Source organism: Apteryx mantelli, chromosome 3 (assembly GCF_036417845.1).
Source record: "Apteryx mantelli isolate bAptMan1 chromosome 3, bAptMan1.hap1, whole genome shotgun sequence".
NCBI classification, from domain to species: domain Eukaryota; kingdom Metazoa; phylum Chordata; class Aves; order Apterygiformes; family Apterygidae; genus Apteryx; species Apteryx mantelli.
Genome location: NC_089980.1, coordinates 48,790,906 through 48,810,500, shown reverse-complemented (window position 1 = coordinate 48,810,500; position 19,595 = coordinate 48,790,906). Strand labels below are relative to the sequence as shown.

At 37.3% G+C, this 19,595-nt stretch overlaps 1 protein-coding gene across 3 annotated transcripts in view; it reads right to left on the bottom strand.

The window, feature by feature from the left end:
• Positions 1–19,595, bottom strand: part of SMYD3 (SET and MYND domain containing 3) — a 439,696-nt gene that overhangs the window by 365,689 nt on the left and 54,412 nt on the right. For 2 of the 3 annotated variants that reach the window (XM_067293328.1, XM_067293329.1), the window contains exons 2-5: positions 19,161–19,224; positions 12,030–12,137; positions 10,853–10,910; positions 4,562–4,698 (exon numbers count right to left, since the gene is read on the bottom strand). In XM_067293328.1, coding sequence (XP_067149429.1) covers positions 4,562–4,698; positions 10,853–10,910; positions 12,030–12,137; positions 19,161–19,224 — 367 coding nt within the window. Of the gene's footprint in view, positions 1–4,561; positions 4,699–10,852; positions 10,911–12,029; positions 12,138–12,307; positions 12,405–19,160; positions 19,225–19,595 lie in introns of those variants that run through there. The other variant, XM_013943927.2, reaches the window with a different exon arrangement.

The window sequence follows — 19,595 nt, the reverse complement described above, 5'->3', positions numbered from 1 at the left end:
ATATTTCAGGAGAAAAGTATAATCTTTGTTCTATGAGGTTCCCAATAATCTTCAGTCCCAGCATTCGTTTCCCAGAAGTTTATCAACTGTTTTATCAAAATGTCCTTTAGAAATCCCTTCTTTTCTAATAAAATTCTGTTTTAAGATTACTAAACTGCTATAGAAATCTGCCATGTTACAGTCCATTAAATATCAGATTTCATCTTACTGTTATTTAGTATGACAGTGGCTGGATACATCTTACTGTTCTTACAAATGTGAGGATTTAAAATTAGGAAATCTTTAAAAGGGTTACCATTTTATCTAACATCAGCAACTTTTTTTCTTATTACTTAAAAAAATAAAAAAGTTCTCAGACACTTTCAAAAAGCTCATAAACATTAAGAGTCACTTCTGACTTAGTAGGAGTGGATGCAATGCTATGCAAGACACCAAGTGTAAATTTGGTCCAATATGGAATTGTCTTAGGCTTAATTTCATTCAGTAGAGTCACAGTTTCACAGTCAATACAGTAGGTAGAGATTTCGTTCAAAGATTAAGTAGTTACATGGTTCCGTCTGTTATTATTAAAAGAACTATGCATATACAAATACATACTATGTATATGTATTGTACATATACAATATACATATACAAAAATATTTAAGTCTTCATCCCTCATCCACGGTTTCACAGGATTCCAGGCCATTCCTCACACGTTAAAGGCTGAAGAACCAAAAACAAGGACTGATTTTATCTCAAGGTTATGGAAACACCACTAAACCATAAAACCATGGTGTCAAAAATTTATCTTAACATTAGAAAATGTCTCAGTGGAGTTAAAGCCTTTTCACATAATTAACTGCTGATAATTCTGTGTTTAATATTGAGGATCAGAATTTAAAAACAGTCACAACCTTGGATGAATTGCATGTTAAATATACTGAAGCTTCTAAAGAGTGATCAGATGGCAAGCATGGAAAATCCACCTCCAGCTCAAAGGATAGCTAATACAAGAGCAAATTGTCTAGGAAGGACAGGGCAACACTGCAAAAAAGAAAGGTAGATTACCCTTCTGAAACACCTCCCCATCTGGTACAGGTGATATTTTCCCATGGCTCTTATGTGATCTAAAAATACATCGTGGTAAAATTCTGCCCCCACTCAAAGAAATGACAAAACTTTCTTTGACTTGCAATGGGAAGTTTCCCAGAGTTTGCACTCAAAGGGACCATCGGGTATTACATGCTAGTGAATAAAACCACAATGAATTTTACCAGGGGCAGAGCAGCAGCCAGCAGAGAGGGAAGACTGTTTAAAAAGGCTTCTCAGAAGCTCTTTTGACCTAAATCAGGTTGGAGATTTTCCAAGAACTATCTAGTATTTAGTCATCTCACTGCAGGACCGTTTTTCTCTTTTGTCTAGCTGTCTGCTTATTTTTCTTCTTGAGGATCCAGCATCAAACAGAATAAAAATGACCTTTGACTGGATCTTTTTGTAGCATGCAATGAAAGAACTGAACCAAAAAAAGTTCAGTGTTAGAATGAGCACCTACTGAACTTGAAATGAATGTTGGAAATGGATGGGAAAACAACATTACTACAGATACGTGATTTCAAGATGTATTTCTTTATTCTATGACCACACATATAAGTCATCACAGCTGGTCTTTTTCAAAGTTACACAACAGAGAAGAGACTACCTAAGTCTTTTATCAGAGACTTTACAGTTCTAAAGCCTTAAATTTTACCTGCTGAAAATAAACATTCCCTATTTTGCGTAAGAAAAAAAAAAAATCATACTTTTTGCACTGACATTCTGCTTATCTTCCAAGAAACATTCTATGCGAGTGGCAGAAAACACTTGCTTGCTGGTGGCATATTAAAATCACATTTTAATATAATGCCATACTTCATAATATATTCATCCGACAACCAATTGGGAAAGCTGTAAACTAAAATATGGAAAATTACATCAAGCAACATCAGAGCCTTCCAAAAAGCATGCTGCCTAAGAGAACTCCAAACAAGCTATTAATATTACTTGCATGCAATACACATGGATATATTAGTCAACTCCTTCCTCCCAACCAAGTCACCTGGTTAGTCAGATTCCTCCTTCCCAGAGTCAATTTTATTTAAATAACAGCAGCTATGATAGGTCTATGCCATTTGCTTTCCCTTTTCCTAGAGCAAACCATCACTGGGCCTCAGTAACATAGGCAAAGGAAGAAGGGAATGGGACCTATTTTAATGGTATGAGTGCCTCTGAATATCCAGGAGAGGGGAGAGGGAAAAAAAAAAAAAAAAAAAGCAACAATAACTTAAAAACTTGGTACTTTACAGCGTGTTCAATAGGACAGAGAAACAGGCATGGTCAAAATAAGGAATACATGAAGTTAAAAAATCTTTGTTATAGCAAAGCAATAGTGGGGCAAATATTGTCATTAACAGAAGCATTCGTAGCTCTCCATTTGGTAGAATACAGAGCTGTAAAGTCCTGACTTTCATTCTGCCGTTTATGTCTACTTGCATCACCTTAGTAAAAAGACATGGGGCATGAGCGTGCATATAAAAAAAAATAATAATAAAAGTTTCCATATTTTCTTCACTAGTGCTCCAATATATTGGGTGACCACCACACTGTTTCTGTAATGCCACCACATTGCCCAAATTCAGATGTGTCTCCTCAGGCTGAAGACGTGAAATGGGGAGAGCTAATTAACAACTCATTAAAAGGAAGAGTTCTAATCCTTTTTCCCTGAACCATACAGCATTGCCCCTTCTCTGCATTTGTCAGACACTGGTGTACTGAGCCAGCATGGTCACCTGGTGAAAATTTGCTACTTCGTTTTTTGAGAAAAGTTTCTTGCAGGTTGGTGGCTGGAGCCAGCTGAGACACAGATTCAGCAAGGTCCAGAGCCAGAACAAAACAGGCGACCACAGTGCACTCAGGTGAGATGAGGGAAAGAGCAGGACTCATGCTCCCCCACGCCAGCACCTCTGAGGTGTTGTGTTGGCTCACTCCATCTAACACAGCTTCACTCAAAAGCTCTTCTCTACCAATTTCCTTACTGAGAAGCTCAATAAAGATCTGAAATTATTGCTGTTTATCACAGGTCATAACCGTGTGATTACCACCACCATGAGATTGCCCCAAAGCATCACTTAAAAAGCATCTCATCTACCTGGATTGTATGTTCAATAATGATTTAAAAGAAATCAAAGAAAGGACCATGGCCAACCTCCATTTTAAGCTTAATTATTCCATAGGGGGAAAAAACATATGGGAAAAATATCTCACAAGCTGTGACTCAGTTCATACTGGTTAAGCAATGATCACTTTCTGATACTCAGCTTTATCTTCAGCAGTGCAAATCCTCTAAACCAGATAACAGAGCATGCATATTTCATATGAAATTCATCTGGTAAAGTTCAGGCCAAACCACAGTGCCAAGACACTAAAACAGTTTGAGTGGAGAGTAGGTAGCACATAAGATTTTTCCTCTGAGTCCTTCTAACTGAATGTGTTTCAACCTGCATATTTTGTCACGGAAAATTGCAAACTACATCACAATAGTTCACTCACATATTAAAATTCCAGATAAACAGTACAGTTGATTATACTACTCCTACCTCTTCCAACCATGGCAAAAAAGATTCCACTATTGCACAAACAGACAAAAAAATTATGAAGTCATGTATTGCACCACGTCTTCATTTCTTTAAAAGAAGCTCTTCCTTTTGTTTATATCAGAAGAAAACATCTAAAAGTCAGATTCATATCATAACAAAACACTTGATAAAACAATTAAAACATGCATACACATCCTTAAAAGAAATCTCATGCTGGAATATATTAATCAATTAGAAATCAGAAACAAATAAGTTAAAGCTATGAGCATTCTCCATATGAAGTACTCCTACTAGCATTGTTCAAATGAAACTTTCTCCAGCGAGAGTAATAAAATACATAAAGAAAAGCCAATAAAATTTAATTGGTAACATAACAAACATTTTACATATTGTGGAAATTAATTTCAAGTACTTTTCATGTAGCCTTTTCAGAATAGATAACCCACATGACCCTGAGCAAGCACAGTTTGTGGGACACAGTACTGTCACAAACACCCATTAGTACATATTACTAAATGACAAAACAGAACGTGAATATATCTACAACACAAGACATTGCACTTTGTGGAAAAATTCTAGTCACACTGTATGCTCTTTATCACCATAAAAAAAAAGTTCAAAAACCGGTTGATTCAACCAACCTAAGTTATGTTTTCATTGCAACATTATTTAATTTTTCCTCCCAACAGCTTTAACATGATAATTTACACAGAAAAAGAATCCTTTGGTTGCTACTTAAAGTATTACATTTATATAAATAACTAAGCTTTTTCAATGGAAAACATTGCTTAAATACTGACTGAATAGAAAAAATACACAGTTTGATTTCACTTTAGGTTATATATCATATTCTGGTTGTATCTACTGAACTTCCCCTCCAAAATAAATCAAGAACACAAAGAAAGGATAATTTATGAGTTGTCAAGCAACCACATTTTAACACTTACTTTTGTGAAGATCTGAAAAAAGTCAATTGCAGGTGGCAGCTGAGAGGCATCCTGGATCTCTGCTTTCAAATACAGTTGCAATGTCTGTGCAAGGTGCCTGAGGCCTTCTTTCATTTCTTCACTTAGTTGTTCAGTATCTTAAGGGGAATTAAAAACAAAAGTATACCAAGGTGTAAAAAGAACCTTTCACCAACATCCTGCAAGTGTCCAATGGCAGCCATACAGTCTAGACATTTCCAACCTCAAAATTAACTTTTGACAGAGGGCAATTTTGACACAGGCCAGACACTTGTCATTTTTTTGACAGCTACCTATCAACAGAAAGCAGAGTTTATCAAGTTGCTACTACCAAATCATATAAATATGATGGTGAAAGAAAGATCAAAAGCCAATAGATAAAGCAGATGTGTAAGCAGATGTAAGGCATCAGGTACAAAAATTAGGCATCTGAACTTGTAACATTAAAGAAAGTGTTTGAAAGGTCATGCAGCAATTCCTCCCTCCTTGCAGCAGTGCGTATTTTTGTATTGCATCCTCCATAAGACGTGTCAGAAACACTATGCGGGCAGATGAAAAGGGAGGCAGTTTTAGAGACAAGGGGAGTTCCATACACAGAAGCTGGAAAATAGAAAGGATATGAAGGCATATTAAGTAAATATGATTTCTAAATTAAACAATAAAGCACCATTTTTCATGCTGAGAATCAGGTTACAGAACACTTAAACAGGACATAAGTAAAACCACAGGACCTGACAGGATATACCCAAAAGCTCATCAGGCAATCAGGACAGGTGCCTGAAGACCAGAAGAAAGCAAATATCACTCCAGTCTTCAAAAAGGGCAAGAGGGAGGATCTGGGAAACTACAGGCCAGTCAGCCTCACCTCAATCCCTGGGAAGATGACGGAGGAACTAATCCTGGATACTATTTCCAGACACGTGAAGAATGAGAAGGTGACCTGGAGTAGAGAGCATGTATTCCCAAAAGGGAATCATGCTTCACCAACCTGATAGCCTTCTATGATAAGGTGACAGGCTTGGTAGATGAGGGGAGAGCAGTAGATGTTGTTTAACTTGACTTCAGTAAGGCTTTTGACACTGTCTCCCAAACATCTTTACACACAAGCTGATGAAGTACAGACCAGATAACTGGACAGTGAGGTGGACTGAAAACTGGCTGAACTGCCAGGCTCAGAAGGCTGTAATCAGCAGCATGAAGTCCAGCTGGAGGCCAGTCACTAGTGGTGTCCCCCAGGGGTCGACACTGGGGCCAATACTGTTAAACAACTTCATTAATGACATGGATGATTGGACAAAACGCAGCCTCAGTAAGTTTGCAGATGATACAAAACTGGGAGGAGCGGCTGATACACCAGAGGGTTGTGCTGCCATTCAGAGGGACCTGGACAGGCTGGAGAGATGGACAGAGAGGAACCTCCTGAAGTTCAACAAAGGGAAGTGTCAAGTCCTGCACCTGGGGAGGAATAACCCCAGGCACCAGTACAGGCTGGGGGCTGACTGGCTGGAGAGCAGCTTTGCAGAGAAGGACCTGGGGGTCCTGGTGGACATCAAGTTGCACACGTGCCAGCAATGCACCCTCATGGCAAAGGCTGCCAGCAGCCTCCTGGGCTGCATTAGTATGTACTACTAAATTAAAATGATGACCCAATTTATCTCAAAAGGTACTCTGAACACACATTTTTCTTATTTGCTCTATATGGGTGTTCACAAGCTTAATTTGCAAGGCCTGGCAGAACGATACTATCCTAAGCAGATGAGAATACCTGTGCTTCTTGGTGTAGGAAAGATACAGGCATGCAAGTGCCACACCTGATGCCAGAATACTTCGGAAATTCCATGATAGCCGATTTTTATGTCACACAGACCACACAAGTGAGCTGCTTTAATAGTCTCCTATAAATCACTTTTGGCAGAGCACTGAGTGCTACCTTGCCAAAATTGCCAGTGCCTACCTGGTTGGTTAACTACCAACCAGAAGCCTTCCAATGCAACCAGCTAGCAAGCAACAACAGTCTGCTCCGGGTCTGGTATGGGTTTTCCTATTTGCAAACTCCTTCTGCTGTCTTCTTTAGAGTTTCTCTGGAGCCACTGATGACCACACTGGTTAGCTGAGTGATGCAATCCTACCAGCATACTGCACTATCGCAGAAGCACCCATCTTCATACTACGTATAGAGAATGAGAAGTATCTGTATTATATAGCTTTAGTTCCCATTCCAGTGTAAATTAACACCTTCCAAGTCTGTTTGCCTTCTAATGGCCAGATACTGCTGCTGCAATGCTGTCATAATTTCTTATACTGCCTATTTGATATTCCCTGTCAGATAAGAGAAGCTGTTGCTAGAAATAGCTCATCCACCTGTACTAAGCCCATGCCCAGGGAGAGTCGGGAATGTGCTGAGCAGGCAGCGATGCAAGCTGAATATCAGGGTGGCCTAAGACTCTTCTCTGGCAAGGCGAGGGAAGGACAGACAAGCTCGCCCAGAGCACTCAGAGTCAATTCCTCAGAAAGTTCATATTGGTTAGCACTAAGACTGCTGGGATATGCCCCTTGATACCTGGCAAAAAAAAAACAAAAAAAAAACAAACAAAAAACCACAACACTGTGCAACTGACATGCTTGCTTTCTTATAGCTACCCAAAGTGCTATCCATGTGTGCCTTAAGTCTGGACATTTGAAGGTGATCTTGCAAACCTGAATGTACAAAGACAAGAATCCAGATATGCATGCTCTTTGCAGTGTAGGGTCACTTCTGATATGGAAAAGTATCACATTTGTCAGGACTGTATTGGCTCATAATCTATCTTCAAGAGAAACAGCAAACTTCTGGATGACTGGAAAATTCAAGTTCCAAAAAATTTTCAAAACATCACAAACAAACATTAATTTGCATTATAATTGTTTTAAAACTGAATATGATTTTTCCTTTAAACTTAATTTTTCAAAAGAGCACTGCATTTTAAATTTGCATCATGCTATTCAGTTTAAATTATCTAATACACATTGCAAAACGTATTACGATAAAAAGAAGGCATGATTTGCTTCACTATTAGTGAATAAAACAACCTCTGAGATGGAGAACAGCAGTCATCTAAACAGCATGCTGTAAAGGGACACTACAGTTTAGGACAGATGTGAACAAGATAAATGAATCCAACTGTAACTTCAGGGAGAACTTAGAGAGACAGAAACAGAATGCAGCTATTCAAGTTGGAGTCTGTCCAGGACATCAGAGCTAACAAACCTAACAAAAAGTCCCGTGACATCTTTAATGGCTAATGTTCAAGACCTGGTTTTCACAACACATCAAGAAACCAAGGCAGAAAACAAAGTGAAGCAAAGTTTGTAAATGCCTTTACTTTGTGTTTTTAGGAATGTCTTCAATTGTGTCAGAACTCTGGTGTGGGAGAGAGAATGCTATAAAAGGTTTGCAGAAAGTTTTCTAAATAAGGCATGAGGATTTAATTATGCAGCTCTGATACTGATAAGAGTAATGCAGAAAAAAACTGCTCACAATATTGCACACAAGCTCCTTTCTGCATTCTGAATCTTGGTAAGCATAACCACAGTTGATTTCCGAATGGTCTTAACAGATACTGAGCATAAGCACATAAGTAACTAAGAGTCTTATAATGAAAGAGAACTAGCAAAAGTAGCAGTGCACACAGTCAGCCCTCCTCCTTAATCTTAGTTTCAGAGTACACAATGAATTTTAAGGAAATATGGAACTGATAATAGAACTTCATAAAGGGCTAAATTCCTCCAAATGTTTTAAATAAAAAGTATTACACATTTTATCATACAATGATTCCATAAGTGTGTAAAATATCATGTAAACTGAATAAAAGCATATAAGTCACCCACATTGAAAATCATCCGTGTAAGATAACACTGAAAAGTCATAGTGCAAAGGAGACTGAGACAGCATAGTTAGAATATCAATTTTCAAATCTTTTGGACTTCCAAAAGAAGATAAAGGAATATCAGTAGAAATCATTCTATCTGTAATATTTATGATTACAGTGTTAAAACACTATCTTGTATTATACAGCTGGTTCCCGAGAAGTTTTTTGCTTCAGAAGATCACATGCATTTCCAACTCATGTGATTCCCTCCAACGACATTTTTCCCCCCATATTATTTCAGCCTCTAAAAAAAGAGACTTTCCTTTCACACAGATTTTGCCAAGTATTGAAGGAAAATAAATCCCAAATCTGTATCAACATCGTCTGTAAGTTGTGCAGGAGATGGGAAAAACATAAATGAAACTACAGTAAATGGGAAAAATGTAAATGAAATAGCAGCTTTTTGAGGATACAGGGCCAGCAAAGTATCACAGGTACCACAAATTATCATACCATCCCAAAATATTCCTTTGGGCCTGTCTAACTGCAAAACTATAAACATGCTTCATTCATTCTAGCAAGGAAGTTGTAAAAACAGCAAAAGTAAACAGCTAGCCAAAACCTCTGCAAAAGTTTATGCAAGTGTTGTAACTCATTTATACTGTATTCTATAGAGTATCAGCTTTGATTAATATGTAGGAGTCCTGAATATTTTGCACTTTGGAGTTAAAAAGATTAACACAGGAAAAGCTCTTAGTGCAAATAGAGCTGAAACAGATGTGGATCTCTTATTTGCCTCCCTGTGAAGTGACTGGTTATGGAATTGCTGTTTCTAAAGCAGAGAGACAACAGTCCTCACACCTGTATAGCATCTGCATTTCCTTCAGAGAACAAGAGTTTTATTACAACTTTTGGCATTTTACAGATTTTTGTACCATTTATCTACCGCAGCTCAGTTTCATTCAATACCAAGCTTCTCTCCAGCAACTTATCACACTCTTTTCCCTTTGTCTCCAGTAAAGGGAAACAGAGCAACTCCTGAGGGGTGCTAAGAAAAATGAATTTTGAATAGAAATAGCAGTTCAACAACAACAACAAAAATATATATATATATATATATGCCTATATTGGAGAAATTTGCTTTACAAGCTATTAAACTTTTTTTTTTTTTTTTTTTTCCTCTAAAAGGGAACCTATTCCCTCGGCCCTCCTCCCAATTTCTCCTCTGCCACTGTGCAACCAGCCATTGGTACAATAGATAACCATAAAGAGTTTTTCTTCCTGGATCCCAGCAGTGCCCTGAAGCATAAAAGCCAGTAGTCTTCATCTTTGTAACTTTATTTGAAGCAACTTGAAATGTTGCTCTTAATTCAAATAATCACCTAATTCCTTGTAAACCTTTGTTATTCAATGAACAATTTGAGAATAATTGAACAGTGAATCCTACTGTTTGAAATCACTGAAATACATTCCCTTTATCCTTTTTAATTTGTTGCCTTATTAGCATCTAGGCGGAAGGTGACATAATGTCAGGATCTACAGCAGTAGAACAACATATTATAGCTATTGTATTTTTTAGGTTTGCTTGTGTTTTTTTTTTTTTAAAAAACAAACTATATCAATATATCAAGTTGTTTTAAATCCAAACCTCTAAACATCACAAAAAAGATGCTGAGGTAAGCAAAATATTCATGTTGCTCTACGAAATCCCTTTAAATAAGATTTTTCTTCTGCTGCAAGAATGAATTAAGTATGTATTTCTTCTTTTACAAATCTTAAAACTTTAAGCTAGTGCAAACTCTGGAAGAATGTTTTCTATTTTAACAGAAGCTTAGCTGAGAGATTATAAAGAAGATCGTTTCCCATCCAAGCATCTGAAACTTGTCAAATCACAGGGATATCATCTGCACAATTTCATCTTTTCTTCTACATGACTTCTCAATGAGAAGGGGGGGGGGGGGGGAAGACCATGCACATAGTCTCTGTGAATTGTAGTGCTCTCTCCTTTTTCTTGAAGCTATTATGAAGCTTTATGAAAAAAGATATAAATAATGAAAAAATGCATATAAATTTTTGTTTATAAAAGTTTTATTTTGAAATTGTATGTAATACAGCAGTCATCAGGTAAACTTTAGAACCTGAACAGGTAAGACATACACTGTAAAATGAAGAAAAATATTAAAAGCAAAAATCAGGTAGAAATTTTCCTTGAAAAAAGAGGTATAAGTTTTTGCCTTGATCTATGAAAAACCTGTTCTTCGCCACAAATATTTTAGTAGTTTCAGTTTTGTCTTGCCTTTTTCACACCACATTCTAATATTCTACACAGCAAAATCTCAGAAGGCAAGTTACAATAAAATTGAATGGCCATTCCATAAAACAGACTTTGGAAGCATTTCCAGGAATATGGTTGGCAATTACTTACTTGACTGAAGATCAGAAAAAGAGTAGAGTTTTTCCGAAAGGCATACTGATGGTCTAAGCTGTAGGGAAAAACAGATAATTTACACTTACATAGCATGCTTTATCTTAAAAGCACTCTATAGTACTGAATTATTCCATGGGATATGCCAATAAAGTAAATACGTAAGGCTAGTAGCACCAACATAAATCTGTTCTTTTGCTTAAACCATATGTTCTGTAAACTATTGTAACAATACTAATTTTTATGGTGTTATGACACTTTCTTCTAATGTATTTTCTTGACCTTTCTTATCCTTAGGAATTTACTTTGGCCCTTCACACTATAACTGAAAGCAATTTCTAAAATTAGCAGCCTCAGATTTCATGCGACTATAATTAATATACAGTATAGCTGTACATATTTGCCCTTTAAACAATCATATGCACATACACCTCCTGACATTGTATAAATTAAGATATTACACCATCTTTTATCATCTCAGACCACAACAAATGCCATGTTTTTGTTCAAGGACAACACCATGGCAGGGTCAGCAAAAAAGGGGCAAATCTTTTGATTTACAACCTCACAGTCATAAGCTGCTTAACCTAACAGAAGATTTAGTCCATGTAAATTAAGCAAGCTATGGGAATGTCAAACACCCAGGACTTCCAAGAGATTTTAGAAGAAAATCTAATTGAGGCTAAGCTAACCCAATGTTAAAAGTATGGCATTGTGCACCCTAAAGAAAGGGCTAGCTGCTAACAGTGTTTTGTCCTTACCACATGTCTTTCTGACTTCCATATCTAAGCGAGGCTGAATTAGGGTCCAACTGAAGGTAATGGAAAAGCACCAGTAACTTCAGTAGTATCAAACAAACAAACAAAAAAAAAAATGGTGTGCCTTTCCTTGATTTGTTTCCAGGCAGAAAAAAAGTTTAGGAAGCTACCACAGAGTCACAGGGAAAGAAACTTCATAATCAGGTCCCTTGACTTTAATTTTGTCCATTTTAGTATCTCTTGATCCTTTCAGCATTTCTGCAGATTAATCGATCTTGTAATGCAATATGCAGGTCCAATTTTGTTCATCGACGCTAGGCACTTCTGTTTTCTAGTTCTTAATTACATTAAAAATGTAAAATGAGAAAGTATTTCCCTGAAACTGTGACACTGAATAGATCTAACAGAATGTCACTTACCAGTTTAAAAACAATCCTGCCAGCAAGCCTGACCGAGTCTGGAGGAAAATTAGGCTTGATGCTCTTAAGACACTTGCATTCCTGCTTGTGGTCCTGCCAAGCTTCTTTCTATTGGGTTTTTAAAAGGAAGAGAAAGAAAAATGACATACTGTTTTACTAACATGTATCCTAATAAAATAGACTATATACATACGTGTGTGTATGTATACACACACACATATACACACATAGGTATATACATATATATAATATACATATACGATGGACTGGCTCCTTACCCTTTTCTTCATCTTGCAACCTTTTCCTCACTGTTTGCAACATATCTCCAGCTTTTGGCTAGAAAGGGCAAGGGAGGGAGAAACCTCAGCACAGCTGTAGAATTCTGCTCCACTCTGTGCAATATTTTAGGTCAATAGTTAGTTTACTAGAATATTGATATAGACTATAAGTGCATCCTTCTGGCAAACAAACCTTGCTCTGAGCACTTGCAAGATTACCTGAAATTTGATTAAATGAGCAACTCTGGCAGGATTCAGTATCTGATGGCATCCAAAGAGAAGGGCTGGAGACATTTTAAGACCCTAACTTCAGTCTGCTTCATGGTACTGTCTGACAACATAGTCACACCATACTTTTTTCAGATATTGCATCTGCTTCCTTACCACACAAAATGAATATGCAAAGATGGAATGAAATCTGTACAGAACCCTAGAATAAATATCTTCACTTTTTATTGTATGTTCCTGTTACATGAATTTTTTTTACCTTTATGCAACAAGCTGTAAATAGCATCATAGCTTAGTTTCAATTGACACTATCACTCCAGTTAACTGAAATTTTTATTAAATAAACAAATAGGGCCTGAATCTTATTTCACCACAGCAAGAAGAGACGAAGCTGTATCTCAGTTCTGCCAACATACACAACACCCTAGGCAAGAGTTTACTCAGAATTTGAGAACACAGAGGCCTACCGAGTATGTCTGCTTCACCAAAATGCAGCTCACAGAAAGAAGCAAGTTTCCCACACTGTAAAAACTGCCTCCTAAAGATCTCCGATTACGCATTAACATCCACTGCTGGGAGGACTGGTGATGGTATGTCCAAAGTTTAATGACAAATGGTTGCTGAGACCAAAATTTACAAAAACAGAAAGAGGAACCAAAAATATTACAGTTTTATGTCGTACCCAGACCTGCAATTTTTGTTTCAGAGACTGCTTCTATTTGGGTACCAGACATGGAATAACACTTTCGTAGCAGAGACAAAATGGAGCGACAAGGTGAGGGAAAGCTGTTGTACACTGAAATACATCTTTTGTCAAAATCAACATGACAAAGCAACAAGAATGAGTCTTCAGCTAAGAGAAATTCATTTTGGAAGAGATTCAATTTCTGATTAAGGGTGGGGTTTTGTTTTGGTTTTTTTTTTTTTTTGCTTTCTGCCTTTACAAGCTCAAAATTCTGTTTTATAATTCACAGAAACTCCAAGCCCATTTAATAAAGTTAGTAAGTCTTTATATATTTAATACATATATTCAGAGTAAATGTTTGAAGCCAGTGAGTTGTTTCAAATCCTTTTGTAAAAGCAAATTGAAAAAACAGGACACAAAAAGAAATTGCTGCAATGACAAGAACTCAGAATAGCCAAGGCCTTCTGAAGGTGACATTTGCTCATAGAATTGCAGTAGGACAAAAACAAGTAACTCAGAAAAACAGCCTCTGTTAAGTAACTGCCATACACCAAATGATAGTGTCCAACACAAAGCAATTCTTATATGTTCAGCAATAAAAGAAGAGAGAAGAAAAGGACAGTATCATGTGCAAGTGTACATCATAACTGTGGACTCTGGCATGCTAGTTAGGAAGATTTAAAAAATTGTATGACAGCCTTTGCAAAAGAAAAAAAAGCTGCACTGGGGTAACTAGACTTCACCACTAGTAGCACTTGTTCTATTTCTTTTGGGGGGAGGGGGCTTACATATAATAAATAAATTGGACTTTTTTTTCCCTTCAGATACATGGGAGATTTGCAATTTCATTTCCTTTACCTATAACTCTACAAGGGGAGAAGAATGACACTAAGAATGCATTAATCCAAATACAGTTAGTGTCACATACTGTCTGATAAATAAAAGTTAAGTATCTACTGCTGAATAGGATTATTCTTGTCCATGAGAAACAAGGTCATGCTTGTAAATGTCCAGGCATCATTCTGTGTAATACAATTATATTGACCTTTTTATCCCACTTAAACTAAAATTGTTCTTTGGAGTGAGCCTTTATCTGTCAAAATTTTTCCTCACATACATGTTGCACAGAATTTTAAGTATGCTAAAGGTGACATCAAAATGATTAATAGCTTACCCCCACCAATAAAGCACTAATGAGATGAAATATGTGGTATCACACAGCATAATGTGACACATTTCTTAGAGATGTATTTCCATATCAGAACAATGTTTAAATCATACGCTTTCTTAAAAATTGTGCTTAGATTGAAACTGATGCCAAAAAGGAATTAGCATGATTCCTTTGCAGAAGGATTGCTGGAACAGGAATTGCTGTTCAGGTCTTTGCAATTGGCTGGGGCAAGGGAAGCTCCAAATGTATTAAATATAATGAAATTCAAAAATATTTCTTCTCACTACCAATACAACAAGGAAGCAAATTACAGAACTACATGCAAAGACTAAGATTTGTGGCACTGGAAAGACCTACTTTTAAGTCAGCCTCTAACAATACTTATTGGTGGGATTATATTAGCCCCACAGTTCTCCATGGGAGAAATGTTCTTAACCCTGCATGTCCCAGCTTTCAGTCAGAGTTTTTATATCCTATATCCAGTATGCATATAAATAGCACAGAGTAGACTCTTCTCCTTAGGGACTCCTCTCCTTCCCTCTCAGGGAGTTTCTTCCAATTTTTCAACAGAATTTTTTCCTGTTAGAAAGAAACACTATTAGAAGGAAGAAGAGACAGGGCAGTATCCAACACTCCTCCCTCCAGACTTCACTACCATTAGCAACTCAAAAAACAAAAAGAAACAAACAAACAAAAACCTCTTTTCACCTTGCCCCAAATTCAGTTTTTCATTCAAGCTCAATGTATCCGAATGTCAATTCCTTAGGCTTTACCTAAGTGAAAAGGGTCAGAGATGGCTTGGAAAATACTGCAGTATACAGCAGGTTACTGGTGGCAGATGTAGTCTGCCCACGCCGTGACCCAGCAGCACACAAGCCCCAGTGCATCACTGCATTGCATTTGACAGCACAGTCCCAGGAGCAGTCACCTCCTGCGGGCTCAGGGCATGGGTAGAGATCACCTGCATCTGCCTGTAAAGTCTCACATATTATTAGCTGAGCTGTTTTGCCATGTTAAGAGAAATGGGTCTGTTCTTGGATTGTGAGATACACTATCCCCATCTCCAAATAGTCCCCAATCCCACATTTATAAAACTAAGGTTTCCCTTGTCTCCTATGCAGCATCAAAAAATATGAACACTTCCTGCAAATTAATGTGCTAATGAAAAGCAGTTAAAGATTGGAGCTTGCCAAAAAAATTTCAAAGTGGGATATTTTTCCATTAGAAAGTATCACTTTGTTATGAAGACACAATTTATAATTCCCAAAGGATCATTTAAATTCTTACAAAATGTCACTTGGATTTTTTTTTTTTTTTTAATGAGGGCATTTCAATAATGTCTGATAATGGTACATGGTGATTTCTATCTGAAATGACTCTCCCATTTGTCAGGGATTATCTAAATCACTAGTCCCCAATGTAGGTTGAAGCAGCACAGGGCACAAATTAATAAACACTGCCAGAGGAGATCACAGCAGAGATGAAGAAGCAGAGACAGATGTGGCAGCTCTATAGGTCTAGGGACATACCCGACAGACACAAGGCTGCTAGAAAACAGCACTAGGAAATAAGGGACAGTAGGCATCAGCAGATGGCAGAGGGGCTGCAGCAGAGGAGCAGAAGTGTTGAGGAAGAAAAAAAGTCAATGAGGTCCAATTAAAGAAATGGTTAGAAGCAAAAGGCCTAGATATACTTGCTCCTGAAATCAGGAGTCAGTGGAGGAGGTCAGCCAGAAGGATCTCTTGCTATAGCTTCCAGTCCAACAGCTCTAATCCTTTTTTGAAGTAAGTTAAAGTGTTAAAAGTCAAATCAAATTGTTCCAACTGGCCTGAAAAAGGATCACAGGAAATTTTGAAATCTGACACAAATCACTTGAAATTTTCAACTTTTACATCATATGGAGATTTCTACAAACTGGAAATTCTAATTCTCATATAGTTTTGTTCAGGATTCCTTGTTCTACCCACATATTTCCTCAAAGGATAATAATTCTCAAGGTAAGCTCCAAAAGGAGAAACATCTTTCAAAAGACTATTTCTTCCCCTATAGCTTAGCACCAAGACAGTTTTTCAAAATTACCTGACATTTTAAATCAAGTGAAGATTTTTACAAGATATTTGAAGCTTTAAGAATGACTTATTTTTGGTAATTTGAAGTTTGGTATTTCGGAGCTTCCTTCACAAAGTCCACTTTTATCCTAAACCTAGTTCAGCTACTCTCAGACTGATCCAACGCTTTGGGGGGAAGTCAGTTTTAAAACACTCGTGAAAGTCTTTTATGTTAATTCTAATTTCATGTACTGTATTAAGCAGTAAATCACAGAATCACAGAATGGTCTAGAAAACTAAGGTTTTTTTAAGCTTAAGTGTTTAGTATTGTAGGATTAATTTCTTAAACATCTAAAATTAATCAAATCATTCTGCAACTAAGCATAAATTGTAAACACAGCCACAAAATTTTCATTTCTAAGTTGATCTATATTTATAAACACAAAATCATCCTAATATTCACCTTTTTAAATGTGCAAACAGCAATTTGATTCAATACCCAACTGTTTATTTTGTTCAGCAATTAGTTCAATTAGAAGTGCACATATTAATGACTTGCACTAAAGACACAGAGGCTAGGTAAAGCCTAAAGCCTTTGGCTTGGCCAAGGAGAACTTTGCTCACAAGTTCTTTAAGAACAGAGCAGCAAAGTAGTTTAGATCAGATTATCAAAAGGAATATGAATTAGAGGACAGTCCCAAAAGAAAACACCTGGTTGGTCTCAGATTTATCTGGATCATCTGCACTGAGTAGTCAACCACCATAAATTCCTGTTTTAACTAGAAAACAGCCTCTTTTCCAGATGTTCCCAATTGCTACCTAATACTATACAGACTTATAACAGTATGCTTCCAACTAGAAACATGCACAGCATTTTAAGCACACATTGCTTCTAGTAGCACGAGCCCGTTTCACTGAAATCAATGCCTACAACTCTGGATGTAGAGAAACCTGAGCTGGCTTCAAGTGCAAGACAAGGACCATGGAGCTGGAAGCACAATGCAAAGACACCCAAGATGGCTTCAGGCTAGCCAGCCTGAATCCTAGAAGCGTGTTCATGCAGTACTATTCCCAGAGGAACAAGCCTCACTTCCTAGCTTCACTGCTACTACACGTAAGTCAGAATAGGGCACTGCATTACTCCTTCTAGATTTTCTTGTGCAAGTCAGTGCCAGCACAGGGAGTGCTGCACAGTGTCTCATTTCACAGTGGAGACACACCACAAGCAGCTTTACCACCAACTCTCTTGAGAAATATTTGTTTTAAACTTGTTTCACAAATACTCTGGTCTTTTATATTCTTCACAGTCATATTTTCCTTATCTTCCATAATAAATCTACCTGTGGCATTATTATTGAAGCTACAGTAAGTACCTAATGTACGCTGCACATATTTGCCATACAATGAATCAAAATAACACATCTTCTTCCTTTCCTCCTCCATATGTTTTAATCCCAAAATGGAAGGGCTTTGGCATGTTGAAAACACCACAGACTATATTAAGGAAGAATTGTTTATAGAAGCATATAATGTATAAAAAGATGATTTGAAGGTCAAAGAGACTACTTAAAAAGTTAAAATCACATGGATTTAATAGAGTATCACTACTAGCCTGCTTTGAATTTTAGTAGGTTTTCTTTATTTTTCTCTTCGGTTTTTCCCTATGTAAAAAAACAAACAGAAACCACGATGCAAAGCTAGGATAAATCATTTAAAATTTTGTATCACAGTCTGTAAGGTGACCCTCATGGCTGGAATCTCAGATGGCCGATTCCTTGCCTATCTTATACCTTACACAGACGTTTACCCCCGTGTGAGGCTATCATTCCCTTTCAGTACCGTGTCAGGCCATCTTCCACACACATGCATAAGTGACAATACTAGCCAAATATAAATACTTAAAGGTGTTCAATCCTAAAATCTAAGTTCTGTTTTGTAGGATAGTATCACAGGACCATGCAGGCTGGGAGGGACCTTGGGAGGTCTCTAGTCCAACCCCCTGCCCAAAGCAGGGTCAGCTCCAGGGTCAGACCAGGGTGCTCAGGGCTTTATCCTGTCAGGTCTTGAAACCCTGCAAGGAGGTGACTGCACAACCTCTCTCAGCAGCCTGTTCCACTGCCTGGCTGTCTTCTGGGCGAAAAAGCTTTTCCTTATACCTCATCTGGATCTCTCTTGTTTCAGCTTATGCCAGTTGTCCCTTGTCCCCCTGCCATTCAACGCTGTGGAAAGCCTGGCTCCATCTTCTTGACACCCTCCTCGTGGGTACCAGGGGCTGCTGTCAGGTTGCCCCAAGGCCTTCTCTACTTTGCAAATTCTTGAGTCCTATTTCTTCTTAAAGAACTAGGATATATGCTTTGCCATGATGAACCTCACTCTTGAAATACAAATTATTTTACTACAAAATTGACTTGCAACCTTCAGTCTACAACCAGCAATACTGAAGAATCTTTTTTACCCCTCTAATCAAACATAAAGAAACACTAAACATTTCAACTTAATTTTGTCTGTTTTATCTCACTAATTACAATCTTGTATCTGTAGCTATAAAAATAGTCAAAAAATAAAACAAGGTAACATGTTTACACTCTCTGTCCATAACTACAAATAAAAAATTGCAATGTGGAGGTATGACAATGAGGAAAACGCATGAAGACCCTGTATATAAAGTATTCAAATGTCTGTTTTTCTTCAGTACCTTATAGTTGTTATTTTTCATCTTACCTGACAGGATTTACCACAGTATTTAGCAACCTTGCACTGAGAGCATCTGTGCAGATGTTCATTCCTGTTTTAAAAAAAAGAAAAAAAGTAGATATAAATACAAATAAAGCTTTGTGATTATCCTTCTTGCATAACTAACAATTATCAAATAGGCAAGAAAAGTATCTGAAAAAACAAGAGTAACCTGAAACTCATTGTCACATAGAAATCACATATTGTTACATACAAAGGTATGTTCTCAGTACTCATATGACTCAGTACAACGGCAGTCAACAGTAAAGATATCAAACATGCTTTTTTTTTGACCGTACAGCTATAACCCTGAGGAATTTGATTTTGTAGATAACCATAGAATTAGAGCTGTGCAATACAGCTAGCTAATACTTTTATTATCTGTCTTAAGCAAGTCTTGTCTTAAGCAAGTGTCATTATCTG